At 54.7% G+C, this 19,862-nt stretch overlaps 1 protein-coding gene across 2 annotated transcripts; it reads left to right on the forward strand.

Annotated features, from left to right (window-relative positions):
• Positions 1 to 14,675: 14,675 nt before the first annotated feature.
• LOC100382242 (uncharacterized) lies at positions 14,676 to 18,799 on the forward strand. 2 transcript variants are annotated; one of them, XR_004851800.1, is made up of 8 exons: positions 14,676 to 15,194; positions 15,964 to 15,993; positions 16,405 to 16,534; positions 16,628 to 16,774; positions 16,863 to 16,993; positions 17,504 to 17,634; positions 18,129 to 18,227; positions 18,395 to 18,799. XR_004851800.1 is itself a non-coding variant. In NM_001366780.1 (8 exons), the coding sequence occupies exons 1-8, from the start codon at positions 14,928 to 14,930 to the stop codon at positions 18,602 to 18,604; spliced, it is 1,152 nt and encodes a 383-aa protein (NP_001353709.1). In that variant the 5' UTR covers positions 14,837 to 14,927; the 3' UTR covers positions 18,605 to 18,798. The 2 variants fall into 2 exon arrangements, 1 of the variants encoding a protein (NP_001353709.1); NM_001366780.1 differs by having other exon boundaries at positions 14,837 to 15,194; positions 17,504 to 17,641; positions 18,395 to 18,798.
• The last annotated feature ends 1,063 nt before the right edge of the window (positions 18,800 to 19,862 follow it).

The raw sequence follows: 19,862 nt of genomic DNA on the forward strand, positions 1-19,862 counted from the left end.
TACTGCCTTTCCGACTGTTCCGACGGTAGCCGCAGCCTCGGCGACGAGGACTGTGGCCCAAGTCGTGAATGTTTCCACGTCAATCTAGGGGGTCCCTCCGAAGGCAACCATCTTGGTATGCCAGAGAATGGTGATCTCCCTAGGCCTGTGCCTCGCGTTGACATCCTACGGGAGCTAGCAGTGGTCCCCGTTCAGGCGGGGGGTCATGACCCACAGCTCGAGCAAATCCGCGGGGTGCAGGCCAGGCTCGACGAGGGAGCAGGAGCACTTGAGCCGATCCACCGGGACGTCGGGCAGGAATGGGCGGGCCAGCCTCCGGCCGGAGAAATGCGTCATCTACCCCAGGGTATCCAGCACCGCATCGCCGACGATGTCAGGGTAAGGCCGTCACCCGCTTCCAGTGGGGTCGGCCAGAACCTGGCTACAGCGGCGATGCTTCTCCGCGCGATGCCGGAGCCATCAACCACCGAGGGGCGGCGAATCCAGGGAGAGCTCAAGAATCTCCTGGAGGGCGCCGCGATCCGACGGGCCAAGAGCTCCGCCTCCCGAAGGCAGGGGTACCCCTCGGAACATCACGCCGCGACTTCCCGATTCATGCGGGAAGCCTCGGTCCACACCGGGCGCACGCGCAACACAGCGCCTGCGGCCCTGGGCCGCCTCAGCAACGAGCACCATCACTGCGACCGTCGGGCCCACCTCGACGAGAGGGTGCGCCGAGGCTACCACCCCAAGCGTGGGGGACGCTACGACAGCGGGGAGGATCGGAGTCCCTCGCTCGAACCACCCGGGCCGCAGGCTTTCAGCCGCGCCATACGACAGGCGCCATTCCCGATACGGTTCCGACCCCCGACTACTATCACAAAGTACTCGGGGGAGACGAGACCGGAACTGTGGCTCGCGGACTACCGGCTGGCCTGCCAACTGGGTGGAACGGACGATGACAACCTCATCATCCGCAACCTCCCCCTGTTCCTCTCCGACACCGCTCGCGCCTGGTTGGAGCACCTGCCTCCGGGGCAGATCTCCAACTGGGGCGACCTGGTCCAAGCCTTCACCGGCAATTTCCAGGGCACGTACGTACGCCCTGGAAACTCCTGGGACCTCCGAAGCTGCCGGCAGCAGTCGGGAGAGTCTCTCCGGGACTACATCCGGCGATTCTCGAAGTAGCGCACCGAGCTGCCCAACATCACCGATTCGGATGTCACCGGCGCGTTCCTCGCCGGCACCACCTGCCGCGACCTGGTGAGCAAGCTGGGTCGCAAGACCCCCACCAGGGCGAGCGAGCTGATGGACATCGCCACCAAGTTCGCCTCTGGCCAGGAGGCGGTTGAGGCTATCTTCCGGAAGGACAAGCAGCCCCAGGGCCGCCCACCGGAAGATGCCCTCGAGGCGTCAACTCAGCGCGGCGCCAAGAAGAAGGGCAAGAAGAAGAAGTCGCAAGCGAAACGCGACGCCGCCGACGCAGACCTTGTCGCCGCCGCTGAGTACAAGAACCCTCGGAAACCCCCCGAAGGTGCCAACCTCTTCGACAAGATGCTCAAGGAGCCGTGCCCCTATCATCAGGGGCCCGTCAAGCACACCCTTGAGGAGTGTGCCATGCTTCGGCGCCACTTCCACAGGGTCGGGCCACCCGCGGAGGGTGGCAGGGCTCGCAACGACGACAAGAAGGAAGATCACCAGGCAGGAGAGTTCCCCGAGGTCCGCGACTGCTTCATGATCTATGGTGGGCAAGCGGCGAACGCCTCGGCTCGGCACCGCAGGCAAGAGCGTCGGGAGGTCTGTTCGGTGAAGGTGGCGGCGCCAGTCTACCTAGACTGGTCCGACAAGCCCATCACCTTCGACCAAGCCGACCACCCCGACCACGTGCCGAGCCCGGGGAAATACCCGCTCGTCGTCGACCCCGTCATCGGCAACGTCAGGCTCACCAAGGTCCTCATGGACGGAGGCAGCAGCCTCAACATCATCTACGCTGAGACCCTCGGCCTCCTGCGTGTTGATCTGTCCTCAGTCCGGGCCGGCGCTGCGCCTTTCCACGGGATCATCCCCGGGAAGCGCGTCCAGCCCCTCGGACAACTCGACCTTCCCGTCTGCTTCGAAGCACCCTCCAACTTCCGAAGGGAGACCCTCACGTTCGAGGTGGTCGGGTTCCGAGGAACCTACCGCGCGGTACTGGGGAGGCCATGCTACGCGAAGTTCATGGCCGTCCCCAATTACACCTACCTCAAGCTCAAGATGCCGGGCCCCAACGGGGTCATCACCGTCAGCCCCACGTACCGACACGCGTTCGAATGCGACGTCGAGTGCGTGGAGTACGCCGAGGCCCTCGCCGAATCCGAGGCCCTCATCACCGACCTGGAGAGCCTCTCTAAGGAGGTGCCAGACGTGAAGCGTCACGCCGGCAACTTCGAGCCAGTGGAGACGGTTAAGTCCGTCCCCCTCGACCCCGGCAGCGACGCCTCCAAGCAGATCCGGATCGGCTCCGAGCTCGATTCCAAATAGGAAGCAGTGCTCATCGACTTTCTCCGCGCGAACGCCGACGTCTTCGCGTGGAGTCCCTCGGACATGCCCGACATACCGAGGGATGTCGCCAAACACTCGCTGGATATCCGAGCCGGAGCCCGACCCATCAAGCAGCCTCTGCGCCGATTCGACGAAGAAAAGCGCAGAGCTATAGGCGAGGAGATCCACAAGCTAATGGCGGCAGGGTTCATCAAAGAGGTATTCCATCCCGAATGGCTTGCCAACCCTGTGCTTGTGAGAAAGAAAGGAGGGAAATGGCGGATGTGTGTAGACTACACTGGTCTAAACAAAGCATGTCCGAAGGTTCCCTACCCTCTGCCTCGCATCGATCAAATCGTGGATTCCACTGCTGGGTGCGAAACCCTGTCTTTCCTCGATGCCTACTCAGGGTATCACCAAATCAGGATGAAGGAGTCCGACCAGCTCGTGACTTCTTTCATCATGCCCTTCGGCATGTACTGCTATGTCACCATGTCGTTCGGCTTGAGGAATGCAGGTGCGACGTACCAGCGGTGCATGAACCATGTGTTCGGCCAACACATTGGTCAGACGGTCAAGGCCTACGTCGATGACATCATAGTCAAGACGAGGAAAGCCTCTGACCTCCTTTCCGACCTTGAAGTGACATTCCGATGTCTCAAGGCGAAAGGCGTCAAGCTCAATCCTGAAAACTGTGTCTTCGGGGTGCCCCGAGGCATGCTCTTGGGGTTCATCGTCTCCGAGCGGGGCATCGAAGCCAACCTGGAGAAGATCGCAGCCATCACCAGCATGGGGCCCATCAAGGACTTGAAAGGCGTACAGAGGGTCATGGGATGTCTTGCGGCACTGAGCCGCTTCATCTCACGCCTCGGCGAAAGAGGCCTGCCTCTGTACCGCCTCTTAAGGAAGGCCGAGTGCTTCACTTGGACCCCTGAGGCCGAGGAAGCCCTCGAGAACCTGAAGGCGCTCCTCACGAATGCGCCCATCTTGGTGCCCCCCGCTGCCGGAGAAGCCCTCTTGATCTATGTCGCCGCGACCACCCAGGTGGTTAGTGCCGCGATTGTGGTTGAGAGACGAGAAGAGGGGCATGCATTGCCCGTCCAGAGGCCAGTCTACTTCATCAGCGAGGTACTGTCCGAGACCAAGATCTGCTACCCACAAGTTCAGAAGCTGCTGTACGCGGTGATCCTGACGCGGCGGAAGTTGCGACACTACTTTGAGTCTCATCTGGTAACTGTGGTGTCATCCTTCCCCCTGGGGAGATCATCCAGTGTTGAGAGGCCTCGGGTAGAATCGCAAAGTGGGCGGTGGAAATCATGGGTGAAACAATCTCGTTCGCCCCTCGGAAGGCCATCAAGTCCTAGGTCTTGGCGGACTTCGTGGCTGAATGGGTCGACACCCAGCTCCCAACAGCTCCGATCCAACCGGAGCTCTGGACCATGTTCTTCGACGGGTCACTGATGAATACAGGAGTCGGCGCAGGCCTACTCTTCATCTCGCCCCTCGGGAAGCACCTACGCTACGTGCTACGCCTCCATTTCCCGGCGTCCAACAATGTGGCTGAGTACGAGGCTCTGGTCAACGGGTTGCGGATCGCCATCGAGCTAGGGGTCCGACGCCTCGATGCTCGCGGTGACTCGCAGCTCGTCATCGACCAAGTCATGAAGAACTCCCACTGCCGCGACCCGAAGATGGAGGCCTACTGCGATGAGGTTCGGCGCCTGGAAGACAAGTTCTACGGGCTCGAGCTCAACCACATCGCCCGGCTCTACAACGAGACTGCGGACGAGCTGGCTAAAATAGCCTCAGGGCGAACAACGGTTCCCCCGGACGTCTTCTCCCGAGACCTGCATCAACCCTCCATCAAGATCGACGACACGCCCGAGCCCGAGGCACCCTCGGCCCAGCCCGAGGTACCCTCGGCTCAGTCCGAGGCACCCTCAGCTCGGCCTGAGGCACCCTCGGTTCAGCCCGAGGTACCCTCGGCCCCCGAGGGTGAAGCACTGCGCGTCGAGGAGGAGCGAAGCGGGGTCACGCCTAATCAAAACTGGCAGACCCCGTACCTGCAATATCTCCACTGAGGAGAGCTACCCCTCGACCGAGCCGAAGCTCGGCGGTTGGCGCGGCGCGCCAAGTCATTCGTCTTGCTGGGAGATGGGAAGGAGCTCTACCACCGCAGCCCCTCAGGCATCCTCCAGCGATGCATCTCCATCGCCGAAGGCCAGGAGCTCCTACAAGAGATACACTCGGGGGCTTGCGGCCATCACACAGCACCTCGAGCCCTTGTAGGAAACGCCTTCCGACAAGGTCTCTACTGGCCGATGGCAGTGGCCGACGCCACTAGAATTGTCCGCACCTGCGAAGGGTGTCAATTCTACGCAAGGCAGACCCACCTGCCTGCTCAGGCTCTGCAGACGATACCCATCACCTGGCCTTTTGCTATGTGGGGTCTGGACCTCGTCGGCCCCTTGCAGAAGGCACCCGGGGGCTACACGCACCTGTTGGTCGCCATCGACAAATTCTCCAAGTGAATCGAGGTCCGACCCCTAAACAGCATCAGGTCCGAGCAGGCGGTGGCGTTCTTCACCAACATCATCCATCGTTTCGGGGTCCCAAACTCCATCATCACCGACAACGGCACCCAGTTCACCGGCAGAAAGTTCCTGGACTTCTGCGAGGACCACCACATCCGGGTGGACTGGGCCGCCGTGGCTCACCCCATGACGAATGGGCAAGTAGAGCGTGCCAACGGCATGATTCTACAAGGACTCAAGCCTCGGATCTACAAGGAACTCCCCTCGGTGGTCTGGAGTCTGAGGACAACACCGAGCCGAGCCACGGGCTTCACGCCGTTCTTTCTAGTCTATGGGGCCGAGGCCATCTTGCCCACAGACTTAGAATACGGTTCCCCGAGGACGAGGGCCTATGCTGACCAAAGCAACCAAGCTAATCGAGAAGAGTCGCTGGACCAGCTGGAAGAGGCTCGGGACAAGGCCTTACTACACTCGGCGCGGTATCAGCAGTCCATGCGACGCTACCACGCCCGAGGGGTCCGGTCCCGAGACCTCCAGGTGGGCGACCTGGTGCTTCGGCTGCGATAGGACGCCCGAGGGCGGCACAAGCTCATGCCTCCCTGGGAAGGGCCATTTGTCATCGCCAAAGTTCTGAAGCCCGGAACGTACAAGCTGGCCAACAGTCAAGGCGAGGTCTACAACAACGCTTGGAACATCCAACATCTACGTCGCTTCTACCCTTAAGATGTTTTCAAGTTGTTCATATACCTCGCTCCCACACAAAGTTTAGTCATCAAGGAAGGGTCAGCCTTGCCTCGGCAAAGCCCGACCCTCCCTCGGGGGCTAAAAGGGGGAACCACCTCTGCGTCAAATTTTTTCCTCGAAAAAAGATCCTTTCTGCCAGAATGTCTTTCGTGCTTTTCGACTACTTCGAAAGTGGATCCTGAAAACGACGGAGTACACGTAAGCAGCCAAGGCTGACCGAGCCGAGGGACTCCTACGCCTCCGGGATACGGATACCTCACTCATCACCTTCTGCGATAAGTAACTCACGTTCGGATAAGTGATTCCGCGGACCGAACAAGTCTTCACGTTCGAAAGCTCCTCTGCCGAAGCGATTCTTCGGGCCTTCTCGACTGTGTCGGTGACAGAACCCCATGGACGGGCAAGAGCGCGCGTAAGCGGCAAGGCCGACCGAGCCGAGGGATTCCTACGCCTCCAGGATACGGATACCTCACTCATCACCTTCCGTGAAAAGCAACTCTCGCTCGCACAGACAATTCTGTTACCGACAAAAAAGTCCAGATACTCGAAACAAGGGGAAAAGAAACGCAGCTTTACAACACGGCGAGGGTGTGTTTGGGCCTCGGCGGCCGCAGAAAACACACACTACAAGATAACCCGATCCTGCAGGCTCGGATCTCGACAGTTGAAGGGAGCCGCAGCACCCTCGGCGTCGACTACACCTTCGGCGAGGTCCGACCTAGCCTCCGACGGCGACGTGGTCCGAGGATCTCCACTCTGAAGGACGACTTCATCATCACGCCCGGGCCATCGCCGCCTGGGTCTCCTCTAAGAATCCGGCTCGAGCAGGCGGCTCGGCTGGTCACCCCGAGGCCTCGGCCAGCTGTCCCTCGAAGACATCAGCCCGGCCCGAGGCCTCGGCAGATCAACTCTGCGTCGGTCCCGCTAACGGACGACCCGGCCAGGCTCCGGCCGACCAAGTCTTCTTTTCGAGCCAACTCTGCCTCTGTCCGTGCTGACACCGCTACCCCTGGCCTCGGCTCATCGAAGAGCGGCCGAGGGGTTCCTTTAACTAAGCAAGAGAAGCCTCGGACAGCAAGGCCGACCGAGCCGAGGGACTCCTACGCCTCCGGGATATGGATACCTCACTCGTCACCTTTGCACGGGGCGACTCATGCTTGGTGAAGCGGTTCAGACAACCAACAGGCGAGTCTTAGTGCTCGAAAATGAGGAAAAAACACGGCTCCGCGCCAAAAATACATACACGTTCAGGCCCCGACAGCCACAATGAACAAAAGACCAGCACTCAAGGTGCCATTACAAACGGAACTCCGGTTCCACCTCCGCAGGTACGAACAACCCCACTCGATCGGGGGGCCTGCGGAGCAACGGAAGGCCGACGGACGTCGCCCGCTCCAGCAGCAGCGACAACGACCCTCGGTACGGGTGGTCGAACTGCAGCAGCGATGGCCTCAGGGCGGACGCCGCTGCGACCTTGCCCTCGCCCACGCCGATGCTCGAAGGGCGAGGACAAGTACAAAGAGACGGAGGCCCAAAGTGCGGATGGTGGCGGTGATCCCGTCGGCAACGGGGACTTCTCGAGCCGCCTCCACCTCGGCACCGGCGACAGGGGCCATCAGCCCTCCGACAGATCCCCACTCAGATCCTCCTGGACGAGTGGGGCACCGACCTCCGCGTGGAAGCGCCGTACCGGTGCAAAGGCAGGACCGCCCCAGAACACGAACGCCGCCCTGGCAGCGCGTGACATCTTGGGCGGTCCTCCCGTGCGCACGGCGCGACAACCGCCTTTGCGGCAGGAGGGGGCACCGAGAGCCAAGCCAGCGAGCCCAACGCGCTGCGGCTGACGACGCCCGCCGTCGACCAGCCCCGCGTTGTCGAAGTCTGCCCCTCTCGCAGGGCCGGTGAGCGCCCTCTCCCTCGAACGTTGAAGGAGAGGCTGACCCACGAACCCGCGCGGGAGGTAGAGCTCCGGCTCAGCCCGGCCTCCACCCCAGCGAGGATGATGAACATCCTTGAAGCTGAGGGTGGGACCAAGATCGCAGCCCGGCTTGCTTCTCCCCACCCAGGGACTAGTGGTCACCGTCTCGGGTGACCACCGGCGAGGGGATGCAGCCGGGCTGACTGTTGAAAATCCTTGAAGCTGAACGATGGCTGAAAGGTACCAACTCCCACGGAGTTGCGTTCCTCCAACGACAAGGCGGAAGGACTGCGGGTATCCCCCATCCGGGGGCTCGGAAGGTGGAAAGACACGATGCATAAGGGAGCGCGAAGACATGATCGCCTTTCAAGGGGGTCACCCTCCTTTTAAAGGCGACTCTCCCTACTTGCGCCCCCAGCCGTCGTGGGCTGAGTCTTCTCCAACACGCTCCAAGGTCCTCCCCCTATGGCGCGGGGGCCGGGTCCCACGCGTCATGCAAGCTGGCCAAGGGCAGAAGAAGCCAAACCGCCGCGCGCGGTGGATGCAACCGTCCAGTGGTTACAAGCGTCCCTCCACTTTCGCCCAGACCAGCGGGTGAAAGGGCGGGCAGCCATGCAGGCGGCATGCAACCGCGCCAAGTGGGCGCACTTCTCCGACTTTCAACACGCCCACGCGTCATGCAACCGGCGCGCCGGTCGCTACGTGCAAGCAACTGCACCGCCACTCGCACCACTACTGCGCCTCCTCGACTGCGGAACCAGTACCGCGACTCGAGGCGACCCAGCAGCGCCAGCCTGACGCGACGGTCAATATGGCCAAAAATGGGTCGGCAGTAATGGCGGTGGCAAGCGGGCGGGAGCAGCGGTCACGTCGTCAGCCAGGCTTACGTCCCATCCTAGGGCAGTGAGAGAACCCTCTCTCACGGCGTGAAGACGGCGCGCCCGTGTTCTGTTCCTCGAACGGTTCGCGCACGCGCAACGGCCGCCCCGCGAACCACTCGCCCCGTCGCATTAACTCCGCAGCGGGACAAGCGGCGCCTCTGGCAGGGGAAGCGAGCGACGCTTCGCCTCCGCCATAATGACCGCGTCAAAAAAGGTACGCCGCGTCATTCGATTTCGTATCCTTTTTCTCTTTCTCTCTCTTACAACAGGGACCGCGAAAGGGGGATACCCCGAAAAGGATCCTTCTCCGTGAAGGAAACAAGCTCCGAGCCTCCCTACTGATCAGAGGTTCGAAGGCTGGCCCCTCGGAAGGGTTTAACAGCCGCCTCAGAGCGCGTGGGCTCCACACCCACTACTGGTCAGAGGTTCGAAGGTCGGCCCCTCGGAAGGGTTCAACGACCGCCTCAGGCCACTCGGGCTCCGCGCCCACTACTGATCAGGGGTTCGAAGGCTGGCCCTCGAAGGGTTCACAACCACCTCAGACATAGAGTGAGGGATGACCCTGGGTACGTTCGATACATAACCGAGGCTCGGGCTACGCTCCCGAGGTACCCTAGGACATTTCCGAGACCAGCGGGAACGATCTTGTAACGGAATCCCATCAGAGGGAGGCATCGAGCCCTCGGACCCCGTCGACAGGGGACCGGGTCCGGCAGATCACCCGCAGGTACTTTTGGGCGCGCCTCTAGGCCTCTAGCCGACCCCTAACAAATGGGGCACGGACGTCCGCTCGGATTACCTGCCAGCAGCTCACTGGAGACACCATGTTCGGCGCCCTCCGAGGGCAACATGGCGCTTTCCCCCCTCCTCCTCCTTGCGGAAAGGCGACGTAGGGGCGTATGTAAAAAAGTCGAGTCTGTCCCTGACCGTCCTCTCGCCCTGTGCAGAGGCTCGGGGGCTGCTCTCGCAAACTCGGCTCCGGCCAAACCGTTGACAGCGTCAACATACCAGTCCGAGAACTTGGGACCCGACCGTGCACCCGGGCTACGGCCAGCTCGCATGAGGGAACGACCAGACCAGCCGAAGCATTGCGCGAGGCATTAAGACCTCGGAGGAGTCAAACCACTCCTCCGAGGCCTCGGGGGCTACACCCGGCGGGTGCGCTCGCGCGCACCCACCGGAACAAAATGCAACCGAGAAAAGCTGGTCCCCTTGCAAAAAAGTGCGACAAAAGCCTCCAAGCGAGTGTTAACACTCCCTTCGAGGCTCGGGGGCTACTGTCGGGGACCATAATTAGGGGTACCCTCAAGACTCCTAATTCTTAGCTGGTAACCCCCATCAGCACAAAGCTGCAAAGGCCTGATGGGTGCGATTAAGTCAGGGATCAGTCCATTCGAGGGACTCGATCATGCCTCGCCCGAGCCCAGCCTCGGGCAAGGGCAGCCGACCCCGGAGGATCTTCGTCTCGCCCGAGGCCCCCCTCTAGCGGCGAACATACTTCCGGCTCACCCGAGGCCCTGTCTTCGCCAAGAAGCAACCCTGACCAAATCGCCGCCCCAACCGACCAAATCGCAGGAGCATTTAATGCAAAGGTGGCCTGACACCTTTATCCTGACGCGCGCCCTTCAGTCGACAGAGCCGAAGTGACCGCAGTCACTTCGCCGCTCCACTGACCGGCCTGACAGAAGGACAGTGCCGCCTGCGCCGCTCCGACTGCTGTGCCACTCGACAGAGCGAGGCTGACAGGCAGCCAGGCCCGGCCTCAGGCACCATAGGAAACTCCGCTTCGCCCGACCCAGGGCTCGGACTCGGGCTAAGCCCTGGAAGACGGCGAACTCCGCTCCGCCCGACCCAGGGCTCGGACTCGGGCTAAGCCCCAGAAGACGACGAACTCCGCTCCGCCCGACCCAGGGCTCGAACTTGGGCTCAGCCTCGGAAGACGGCGAACTCCGCTCCGCCCGACCCAGGGCTCGGACTTGGGCTCAGCCCCGGAAGATGGCGAACTCCGCTCCGCCTGACCCAGGGCTCGGACTCGGGCTCAGCCCCGGAAGACGACGAACTCCACTTCGCCCGACCCCAGGACTATGACTCAGCCCTGGCCTCAGCCGACGGTCTCCGCCTCGCCCGACCCAGGGGCTCGGACTCGACCTCGGCCACGGAAGACAAACTCGACTTCGACCTCGGAGGAGCCTCCACATCGCCCAACCTAGGGCGCGGACCGACCACGTCAACAGGAGGCGCCATCATTACCCTACCCCAAGCTGACTCAGGCTACGGGGAACAAGACCGACGTCCCATCTGGCTCGCTCCGCCAGATAAGCAATGATGGCGCCCCACACGCTCTATGACGATGGCAGCTCTCAGCCCCCTTACGGAAGCAAGAGGACGTCAGCAAGGACTCGACAGCCCCGACAGCTGTCCTTCCGCCAGGCTCCAGCGCTCCTCCGACGGCCACGACACCACACGAACCGGGTGCCAAAACCCCTCCGGCTGCCACGATGGCATGTACTTAGGGCGCTAGCTCTCCTCCGCTAGACACGTTAGCACTTTGCTACACCCCCATTGTACACCTGGATCCTCTCCTTACGCCTATAAAAGGAAGGACCAGGGCCCTCTTACAGAGGGTTGGCCGCGCGGGGACGAGGACGAGACAGGCGCTCGCGTGAGGCCGCTCGCTCCCTCTCCCGCGTGGACGCTTGTAACCCCCTACTGCAAGCGCACCCGACCTGGGCGCGGGACGAACACGAAGGCCGCGGGATTTCCACCTCTCTCACGCCCGTCTCCGGACGCCTTCTTCCCCCTTTGCGCTCGGCCTCGCGCCGACCCATCTGGGCTGGGGCACGCGGCGACATTTCACTCGTCGGCCCAGGGACCCCCCAGTCTCGAAACGCCGACAATATTCATAACAAGCTAAAGGCTATAAACGCTGCATGTGGGCTTACCTGCAAGAAGCTGCGCATGCTGCTGTCGCCCACAGTCAAAAGTTGGCGATCAATGTCCTCTACCGACCGTCGCAATGTGTTACCCTGTACAACACAATTTGCATCACACATACAATTTATACATGTCGAGTATTAAAATCGAGTTAAACTTACCACTCGATCTAATATGGGTGCCGCCTCCACTTGGGTTCCCAGTCTAGTGGACAGGTCATACTCCGTTTCTTCATCGTCAGAAGAATCAATGTCGGCGTAGTCTTCCGCTGTCCACTGCTGGCGAAGCTTACAACGAGTCGCACCCTGGTACCAAGCTTGGTACCGCCTGTAGTCACTGTTGTTGTGCAACTCATCGTTGGAATATACATTCTCAGCACCCGATTCCCATTCATTTATAAATATCAGATGATGTTGACGAAAGTCCGTTATCTTCTTTTGCTTCCGCCGGTCAAATCTACACACAAATCATATCATATAAAGAACACAAAGTTAAGAATGATTGATGTTATAAATTGCAAACTGGATTTATAGATTGCAAACTTACTTGTGTAGCTCCTTAGAAGTAGGAATATCTTCAACCGACCATAGCTGGTTCCTACCAAACTGTCTCTGAACCCTGTGAGGTAGGTGCCACTCAACACACTAGAAACAGATCAAAGGACATTGCATCATATAGAGTTCATCTTCACTGCTGCATACTTCACTAAAGATCATCCCAGCATACTCCCAGTCCCCATATATCATCTTCCACGCACACTGCTTAGCCCTCCAAGCTTTACCATATGTTATCTTGTACCCATCAAACACATTCTCCATGATCCTCATGATTGTCCTAACCTTCTTATTTGGTTCCGACTGCAATATTCCCATAAGTCGCTTCCCAATGAGGGTTGATGTCAATTGGCGATGTTTCATCGTTAACTCATGTTCAGCACATGTGTGTGGCCCCACTACTTTTGTTATCTTCCACTTTGCGGTGATCTTTTGTATCCTAGCACAAACCCTCCATGAACAGTTATCTTTGTCGCATACAACCGTGTAACGACGTTTCTTGTACGAATGAAGTACTCTATACGGCCTCTTACGTAAGAATGCGTAATGCTGCAACCACCTCTTCAAGGCAGTTAGGTCCTTGAAGACCCTACCCTTTTCAATCATCATGCTAGGACCGGCCTCAGGAGCGTCTAGCAGCTCATCATCCCTTCCTTCTGCATTTGCCTGATGAGAAAGACTAAGATCACTGAACTCATGCACTCTAGGATCCCGACCATCTGGAAAAACACGTTGCAACATCTCAATGCCACTCTCTGTGAGTTCACCAACCGGGCGATCATCATCTGAATCGGCAGCCATAGCAAAGGCATATGGCTCCTCTTCATTCCTAAACTCAGGACTGTTGGAGGCAATAAAACCATCACCGAAGCAGCCACGTGCCTCGGTCTGAGGATCAACCACAAGAGTAGGGGTCTCTCCTGCAACATGTACAAGATGATCAGTCCCACGTCAAATGGAATGAGCAAAGTGCTCAAGGTCCAAAATGAAGATGTAATGCCAATAAGACTTACTGCAACTGGTTTGTGCCAAAGGGATACACACAGCTAAATCTGTCTGCAGACCATCTCCTGGCTGACTTAATGGGATCAAATTGGGGCCTGATTGAGCATCAGGAACAGTTGGCACGTCATCGATAGCACGATCAAAGTCTTTAGGGGGACGGTCTACTACAACCGGACGCACCACAACCTCCATGAGTTGCAAATGGGTTTCATACCCGAAGTAATATAATTATCCCAATCCAGTTGACAATCAATTTGGATGACTCGTCTTATGACATTTGGTGGATGACCAATATTAAGCACTCCGTCAACCGCAATGTCATCATCTTCATGGTAACCTAGCTTTTGTTTAGCCTTTGTAAACACATCACTCAAGGAGGGTCTACCATCGAATAGTACCGGCACGTGTCGCATGTCAATGAACTTGGCATTTCCATACGGATCTTGTTCCACATTGCCTCCATGATATAAGCTCAAAAAATTGTCCATCTATTTGAAACATCAATTAAACATTCAATATAACTGTGGATGGTTATTACCTAACAACAAACCACTAATTACTAGCTACATAACTATAAATATAACCACAACCCACTAATATACTAACCACCTTATAAATTACTCATATATAATAATTGAAAATTTTGACAGCACCTCCCCGGGGAGGATAAAAAACATGCACATTTGACTCACTTTCATAATATTCAATCCAATTAGCATTTATCACAATAACTAACATTCATCACATTCAAAAAACAACAAATTATAGAAAAACAATCTAACATATTGAACACAAAATGCTTACACAATAACAAAAATAATATAAAAATTACCTAGACGGTCGGGGTCGGGGTCGGGGATGGACGACGACGACGCGGGCGAGGAGCGGGCGCCGGGGCGGGGCGGGGCAGCGTGTCGACGGCCGGTGGCGGGGCGCCGGGAGGGGACTGGGCTTCGCGGGGTTGGCCGGAACGGGGCGCGGCCGTGGGACGGGCGCGGCCGGGACTGGGCGGCGACGCTTGTTGGGCGGCTCGGCGGAGCTTGCGGGGCGGGCCGGCGCGGGCGGGGTCGGCCGGACGCGGGCAGGGTCGGTCGGGGGCGGCGCGGGCGTGGCCGGCCGGGGGCGGGGCGGCTCGGGCGGGGCCGTCCGGTGGCGGGGCGGCGCGGGCGGGGCCGTCCGGGGCGGGGCGGCGCGGCGCGGGCGTGGCCGTCTGGGGGTGGCGCGGGCGGGGCCGGCCCGTGGCGGGGCGGCGCGTCGCGGTGGGAGGGCGGCGCGGGCACGAACAGGGCGGCGGGCGGCTGGCGAAAAATTGGGTGGATGTGGCTGGCGAAAAGTTGGCCCTGACACGTGTACTGCCGCCGCCAGGGGGGTCGGCGCCAAGATCTATGGCGCCGACCCCTGACACGTCACGTCCAGCAAGGCATCTCTGTCACGCAGACAGGCGCCAATAATATTGGCGCCGGCACACAGAAGCTCGGCGTCAATGATGATGACGTCGAGCATAGGATTTATTTTTTGAAATGAAACTGATAGGAGCATAATTATGGGAAAAACCCAAAAAGGGCCGATTTGCAAAAAAAAAAATTGGCTGCAGTGCCTGCTCAGAACGCGGATGGTCAAAGTCAAACAAGCCTCTCGACACTGCAGAGTGCAGTCTGCGAGCCGACTAGTCCCGGCACCCGACTCCCCACTCCTGACCGGAGTAGCCAGCTCCCAGACATTGACGAGACATAAACCCACTTGCCCACGCGCACGGCAAGCCGGCAAGGCCACGCGAGAAATTCCATCTCGAGCAGAGCGCAGCAACACGTGCGCGGAGGTCACAGCTCCGATCGACAAGCCGGCCAAGCAGCCACACATGCCTCCTCACATGGCGGCGATCTCGCACCGGATCGCAGGATCCGGCCCGCGCGTCGCCGTTGTGGCGCCGCCTCGCCCGCGGGGGCGCGCTGCCGTGGTCGCGGGTGCTGCGGCGAAGGGCGCACATCGGGAGCGGACGCTGGAGGGCGCGAGTGACGACCTGAGGGCCGCCGCGGCTCAGTGTCTGGACTGGGCTCCCGCGCGGCGTCGGGTGCGGGCCGCCTTCGCGCCCGTGCTCCCCACCCTCGACCACTGCCTTTTCAAGGTTCGATGTGCAAGTCGCTCCGTCCTAGCTTGATTTGGTTTCGTACGCTGTAGCGGAGGATCAGCTGTCAAAATTATTTTTTGGGAAATGGTCGAACGCTTCCAGTACTGCGGCGCTTGCCACCTCATTTAGGTGCGAGCAGATTTTTGTCAACTGGCAGGATCCGCTGCTTGCCCAACAAACTGAGTACTAGAAATGAGCAGCTCTGTTCTTCAGTGTGCAATTTGCAGTACCCTCGTGCAATTCTATACAGTATAATCCAAGTTGTCAACTCGACATATTACTCGCCTATCTCAATCTTAATCCGGTTTAGAGCAATTAATTTAGGAATATGACACAAAAAGGTGATATTTTTTTTTTGCGAGAGAACATGACGTATTAGAGAAGTGTTTGGTTCCGGAGTATGGTAGGACGGAGCCGCTCGGCTTCTAATTTATTGTTGTTTGGATGATTCCATGTAGAACATCGTGACTCTAAAAAATGCTCAAATGCTAAATCATTTGCCTTTCCAAAATCTCCTGAATGGTGGCAATGGAGCCGCTCTATCTCAACTGGCTCCTGAACCAAACACTATCTAGGAGTTTGGACACAACCCCATGCTATTCAGAGTAAAACTTTTCCTAGGGTTCCCTTAGAACATGATGAACCATCTGCATCAGTTATCGAGTTCCAAACTTCCAATTGCTAATCTTGTATCCTTGTAACATTGGTTCATACGATATCAGTTGACACATTTTTCTCATTTTCTGTCGTACTTTTCATTTTGTAGATGGCTCACAATGAAATCCAGATGGAAGAGGTACGGGCGTGATGGGATTTCTGAATTGACCTTGCATTCCATTTTGTTCAACGTTCAAGTAGTTCCCTCGCTGAAATATTGTGGCACAAGCAAACTTTCTGTTGGAAAATCTTTACCATGTCCCTGTTTGTTTGAACTAAAAAGGCTTTCCATCTTGAGTAGCCAATAGTAGATTTTCGAAGATATTTTTAGCTTTCTGGACTCAAGAACCTCATGAAAGCTCAGAAAAGTGAGCTTTTAAGCTTTCCGTATAAACTCAGGTTCTTCGGGATTCTGGCTTTTCGAAAGCTAGATGAAAAAGCCTATTGACTTTTCACACTAAAAAGCTGTCCAGAAGCTCATACAAACAGGGCTGATTCAAGAGCTTCTTTCCTTGCTTTGAGTATTGATAGATACTGCTAGTTACTGTAGAATTACGAGACCAATTCAAAGGGCGTTGAAATATTCTGGAAGAGTTGGCTGCCAAGAGAGGGCACTGCAACTAAGGCTGCACTTTTCTTCTGCCATGGATATGGGGATACCTGCACTTTCTTTTTTGAAGGTGACATTACTTTTTCTGTTATGTTTTGATTTGCATTTATCATTCCTTTGCATGCATGCTTATTAATTATTATTAACAAGCTTGAGATTACAGGGATTGCTAAGAGGATAGCAGCTGCTGGTTATGCAGTTTATGCTATGGATTATCCTGGTTTTGGCATGTCATATGGTCTCCATGGCTATATTGCAAGCTTTGATGGAATGGTGGACCATGTCATTGAACAGTATGCACGAATAAGAGGTTTTTTTTGGCTTATCTTCTGTGTATAAGTGTATATTCATAATTATATAGTCTTTGTATCATGGTATAATAATGACTTAATGTTCAGGCATGAAAGAAGTGTGTGAGCTGCCACACTTTCTCTTGGGGCAGTCAATGGGAGGTGCAGTTGCCCTGAAAGTACACTTGAAGCAACAACAAGAATGGGATGGTGTGCTTCTTGTCGCACCTATGTGCAAGGTATTTCTCAAACTCCCAATTACCATCAGATTACGTCATCACACAATCACATCCTTTTGGTTGTGTTAGTATAAGGTGTGTATATGTTTCACTGTCCACTAACTATCCAATCATGACTTGTGCTAGTGCACAATAGTGGATTGTAGTTCACAGTTGACAGTAGGTGGAAATATAGTGCTTGGTGAAATTTGGGAGCCACTGGTCAAGAAATGACTTCTTATGGATATGTTTGCAAAACAATTTTATTCATAGTTACTGATAACTGCTAAGTCCATGCCAAATTTATTTATTTTTCTTGCAATCTAGCATATTTCCAGTTTTACTTCATGGTAGGGCAACTAACCTGAAGAATGCATGAAGAAATTTGGGAGCCACTGGTCAAGAAAGGACTTCATAGTAACTGGTGTTGGAATCTCCCTTGGAAGTCTTTTTTCATGACTTCTTATGGGTATATTTTTGTCTCATCTTTCTTGTTCAGTGATTTTATAAGACTGGCTTCTCTTTGGCAAGATTTCAGAAGATGTAACACCACCTGCACCTGTATTGAAGGCACTGAGCATATTGTCATGTCTTCTTCCTGAGGCGAAGTTATTTCCGCAGAAAGATATAGGAGATTTGGCATTTAGAGATCCAAGGAAAAGGAAAGTAGTAAGTTTCTTGGACAGTTTCTGCGCTATTATCTTCAACTTGATTTGCACGAATGCAATGTAATATCCAGCGCATATCCTATTATTGTGTGCATGGTTTGTCTCTCTTCTCTGCAGTATTTTAATAGCCACATTTTGCATAGGTTAGTTTGTGCAATACTAAGACCCTGTTTGTTTACCTTCTAGATTATATAATCCAACTTAAATAAGTTAAAAATCAAACAAACAATACAGATTATTAGGTGAATTATATAATCTAGATACCTAGATTATGATAAATCCATAACCAGGTCACTAGGTGCTTACATAATCCATAAGCTGGATTATATGATCCTGGAAGTAAACAAACAGGGCCAAGTCTCTTACAATTTGCCTTGTTTGCCATGACCTTCTGGTAATAGTTTATGTACCTCTAGAAATTAAATCAATACAGCACTGCTGGTTGAAATATTTATTGACGTTATTTATCTTGGCATTTTCATTTTCAGGCTGAGTACAATGCCATCTCATATTCTGACCAAATGAGATTAAGAACAGCAGTTGAACTTTTAAAAGCCACGAAGGACATTGAATCACAGTTGGAAAAGGTCACTATTGCTTGCACTTTTGCTCATGGATCTGGATCTCTCTGTTTTGTATCGTTTAAACATGTTCTGGATGCAAGTCATGAGACCACTGCGTTTTTGTTTGGTATGTACATTCCTTCTCGTTGAAGTACCTAACACAAAAACACTTTTATGATATTCCTATATAGATCTCCTCTCCATTGCTGATTCTTCACGGAGCCGCAGACATGGTAACCGATCCTCAGGTCAGCAAATTCCTTTATGAGAAAGCCAGCACGAAGGACAAGACCCTCAAGCTCTATGAAGGCAGCTACCATTCAATCTTAGAGGGAGAACCAGATGACCGGATTTCAACTGCCATTAACGACATCATTTCATGGCTAGATTCACACTGTTAAATACCCCTTTGTCTATAGCCTCTCATGTCCTCATCCATTGTTTTGGATTTATAGTTCCTTATTAGAGTACCATGGGTCTCTAGTGCTTTAAATTTTGCCATGGTGTGCAGAGATAAGTATCTCTCGAATTAATTAGTTGTGCTTGCTATCTTGACACTGTTGGTTTTATGTTAATTGCGGACACCGCATTCAATAGCTTGGATCCTGTCAACAAGTATCAGCATTACCAGGTCCGATTATCAAACAAAACAAAATGACCTCTAGCCGAGTTAAGGGGTGTTTAAATGCACTAGAACTAATAGTTAGTTGGCTAAAAATTCTTAGTAAATTAGTTAGTTAACAAATAGCTATCTAACTATTAACTAATTTACCAAAAATCGCTAATAATTGAACTATTAGCTAGGGTGTTTGGATGTCTCAAATAATTTTAGCCACTAACTATTATCTATAGTACATTCAAACATCCTCTTAGTTAGGTGGTTATAGCTTCACAGACCTAAGATTGATCAGTCATTCTCACATGGTACATTGTCATCGTGTATAAGTAGAGCAGAAGTTCAGTGTTTGTATGGACCTATGTGAGAAAATCTATTTTTATTTATCGTAGGTTGAATTTTTTTCTCAACCATACTCCAATCCTTAAGCCAAGATTTAGGGGGTGTTTAAATGCACTAGAGTTAATAGTTAGTGGTTAAAATTAGCTAGAGACATTTAAATACCCTATCTAATATTTCATCTATTAGCTATTTGAGGCTTGACCGAACCACAGGAAAAAATCGAAGTGTCTTGTATGCTTATTCTCTTTGCGAATTCTTCCTTTCTACCCTCTAGTTCTTCACATGTGATATTGCTCAAGTTAATTCCGCAATCTTGTGAGAGCAATCAAGTGAATGAACCTCTCCTCCTTATCACTTAGACTTGATTCAGTTTTGCACTAATACTTCATTTGGATCGAGTTTTTTTGTTTACGTTGTGTTTTTAGTGTCACCTATTCACCCCCCTCTAGATGACTATCAGAGGCGACAATCTCTAGTGGAGCGTGGATTTAGAAGTGTAAAACTCTATTTATACTATAGACTGCACTGTTTACCAATTGGAGTTTAAAAATAGGGAGTGTGATAGAGAGTGAGATAGAGAGACTTCTAGAGATATAGAACTTGGGCTAAGACTGTTCGCAGCGCCCCCCCCTCCCATGTGTCTATAGCAAAAGTAGAGGCTACAATATGCCCCTCTAGTCCACAGTGGTTCCCCCTACCGA

This window comes from Zea mays, chromosome 8 (assembly GCF_902167145.1).
Source record: "Zea mays cultivar B73 chromosome 8, Zm-B73-REFERENCE-NAM-5.0, whole genome shotgun sequence".
In the NCBI taxonomy this organism is placed as follows: Eukaryota; Viridiplantae; Streptophyta; class Magnoliopsida; order Poales; family Poaceae; genus Zea; species Zea mays.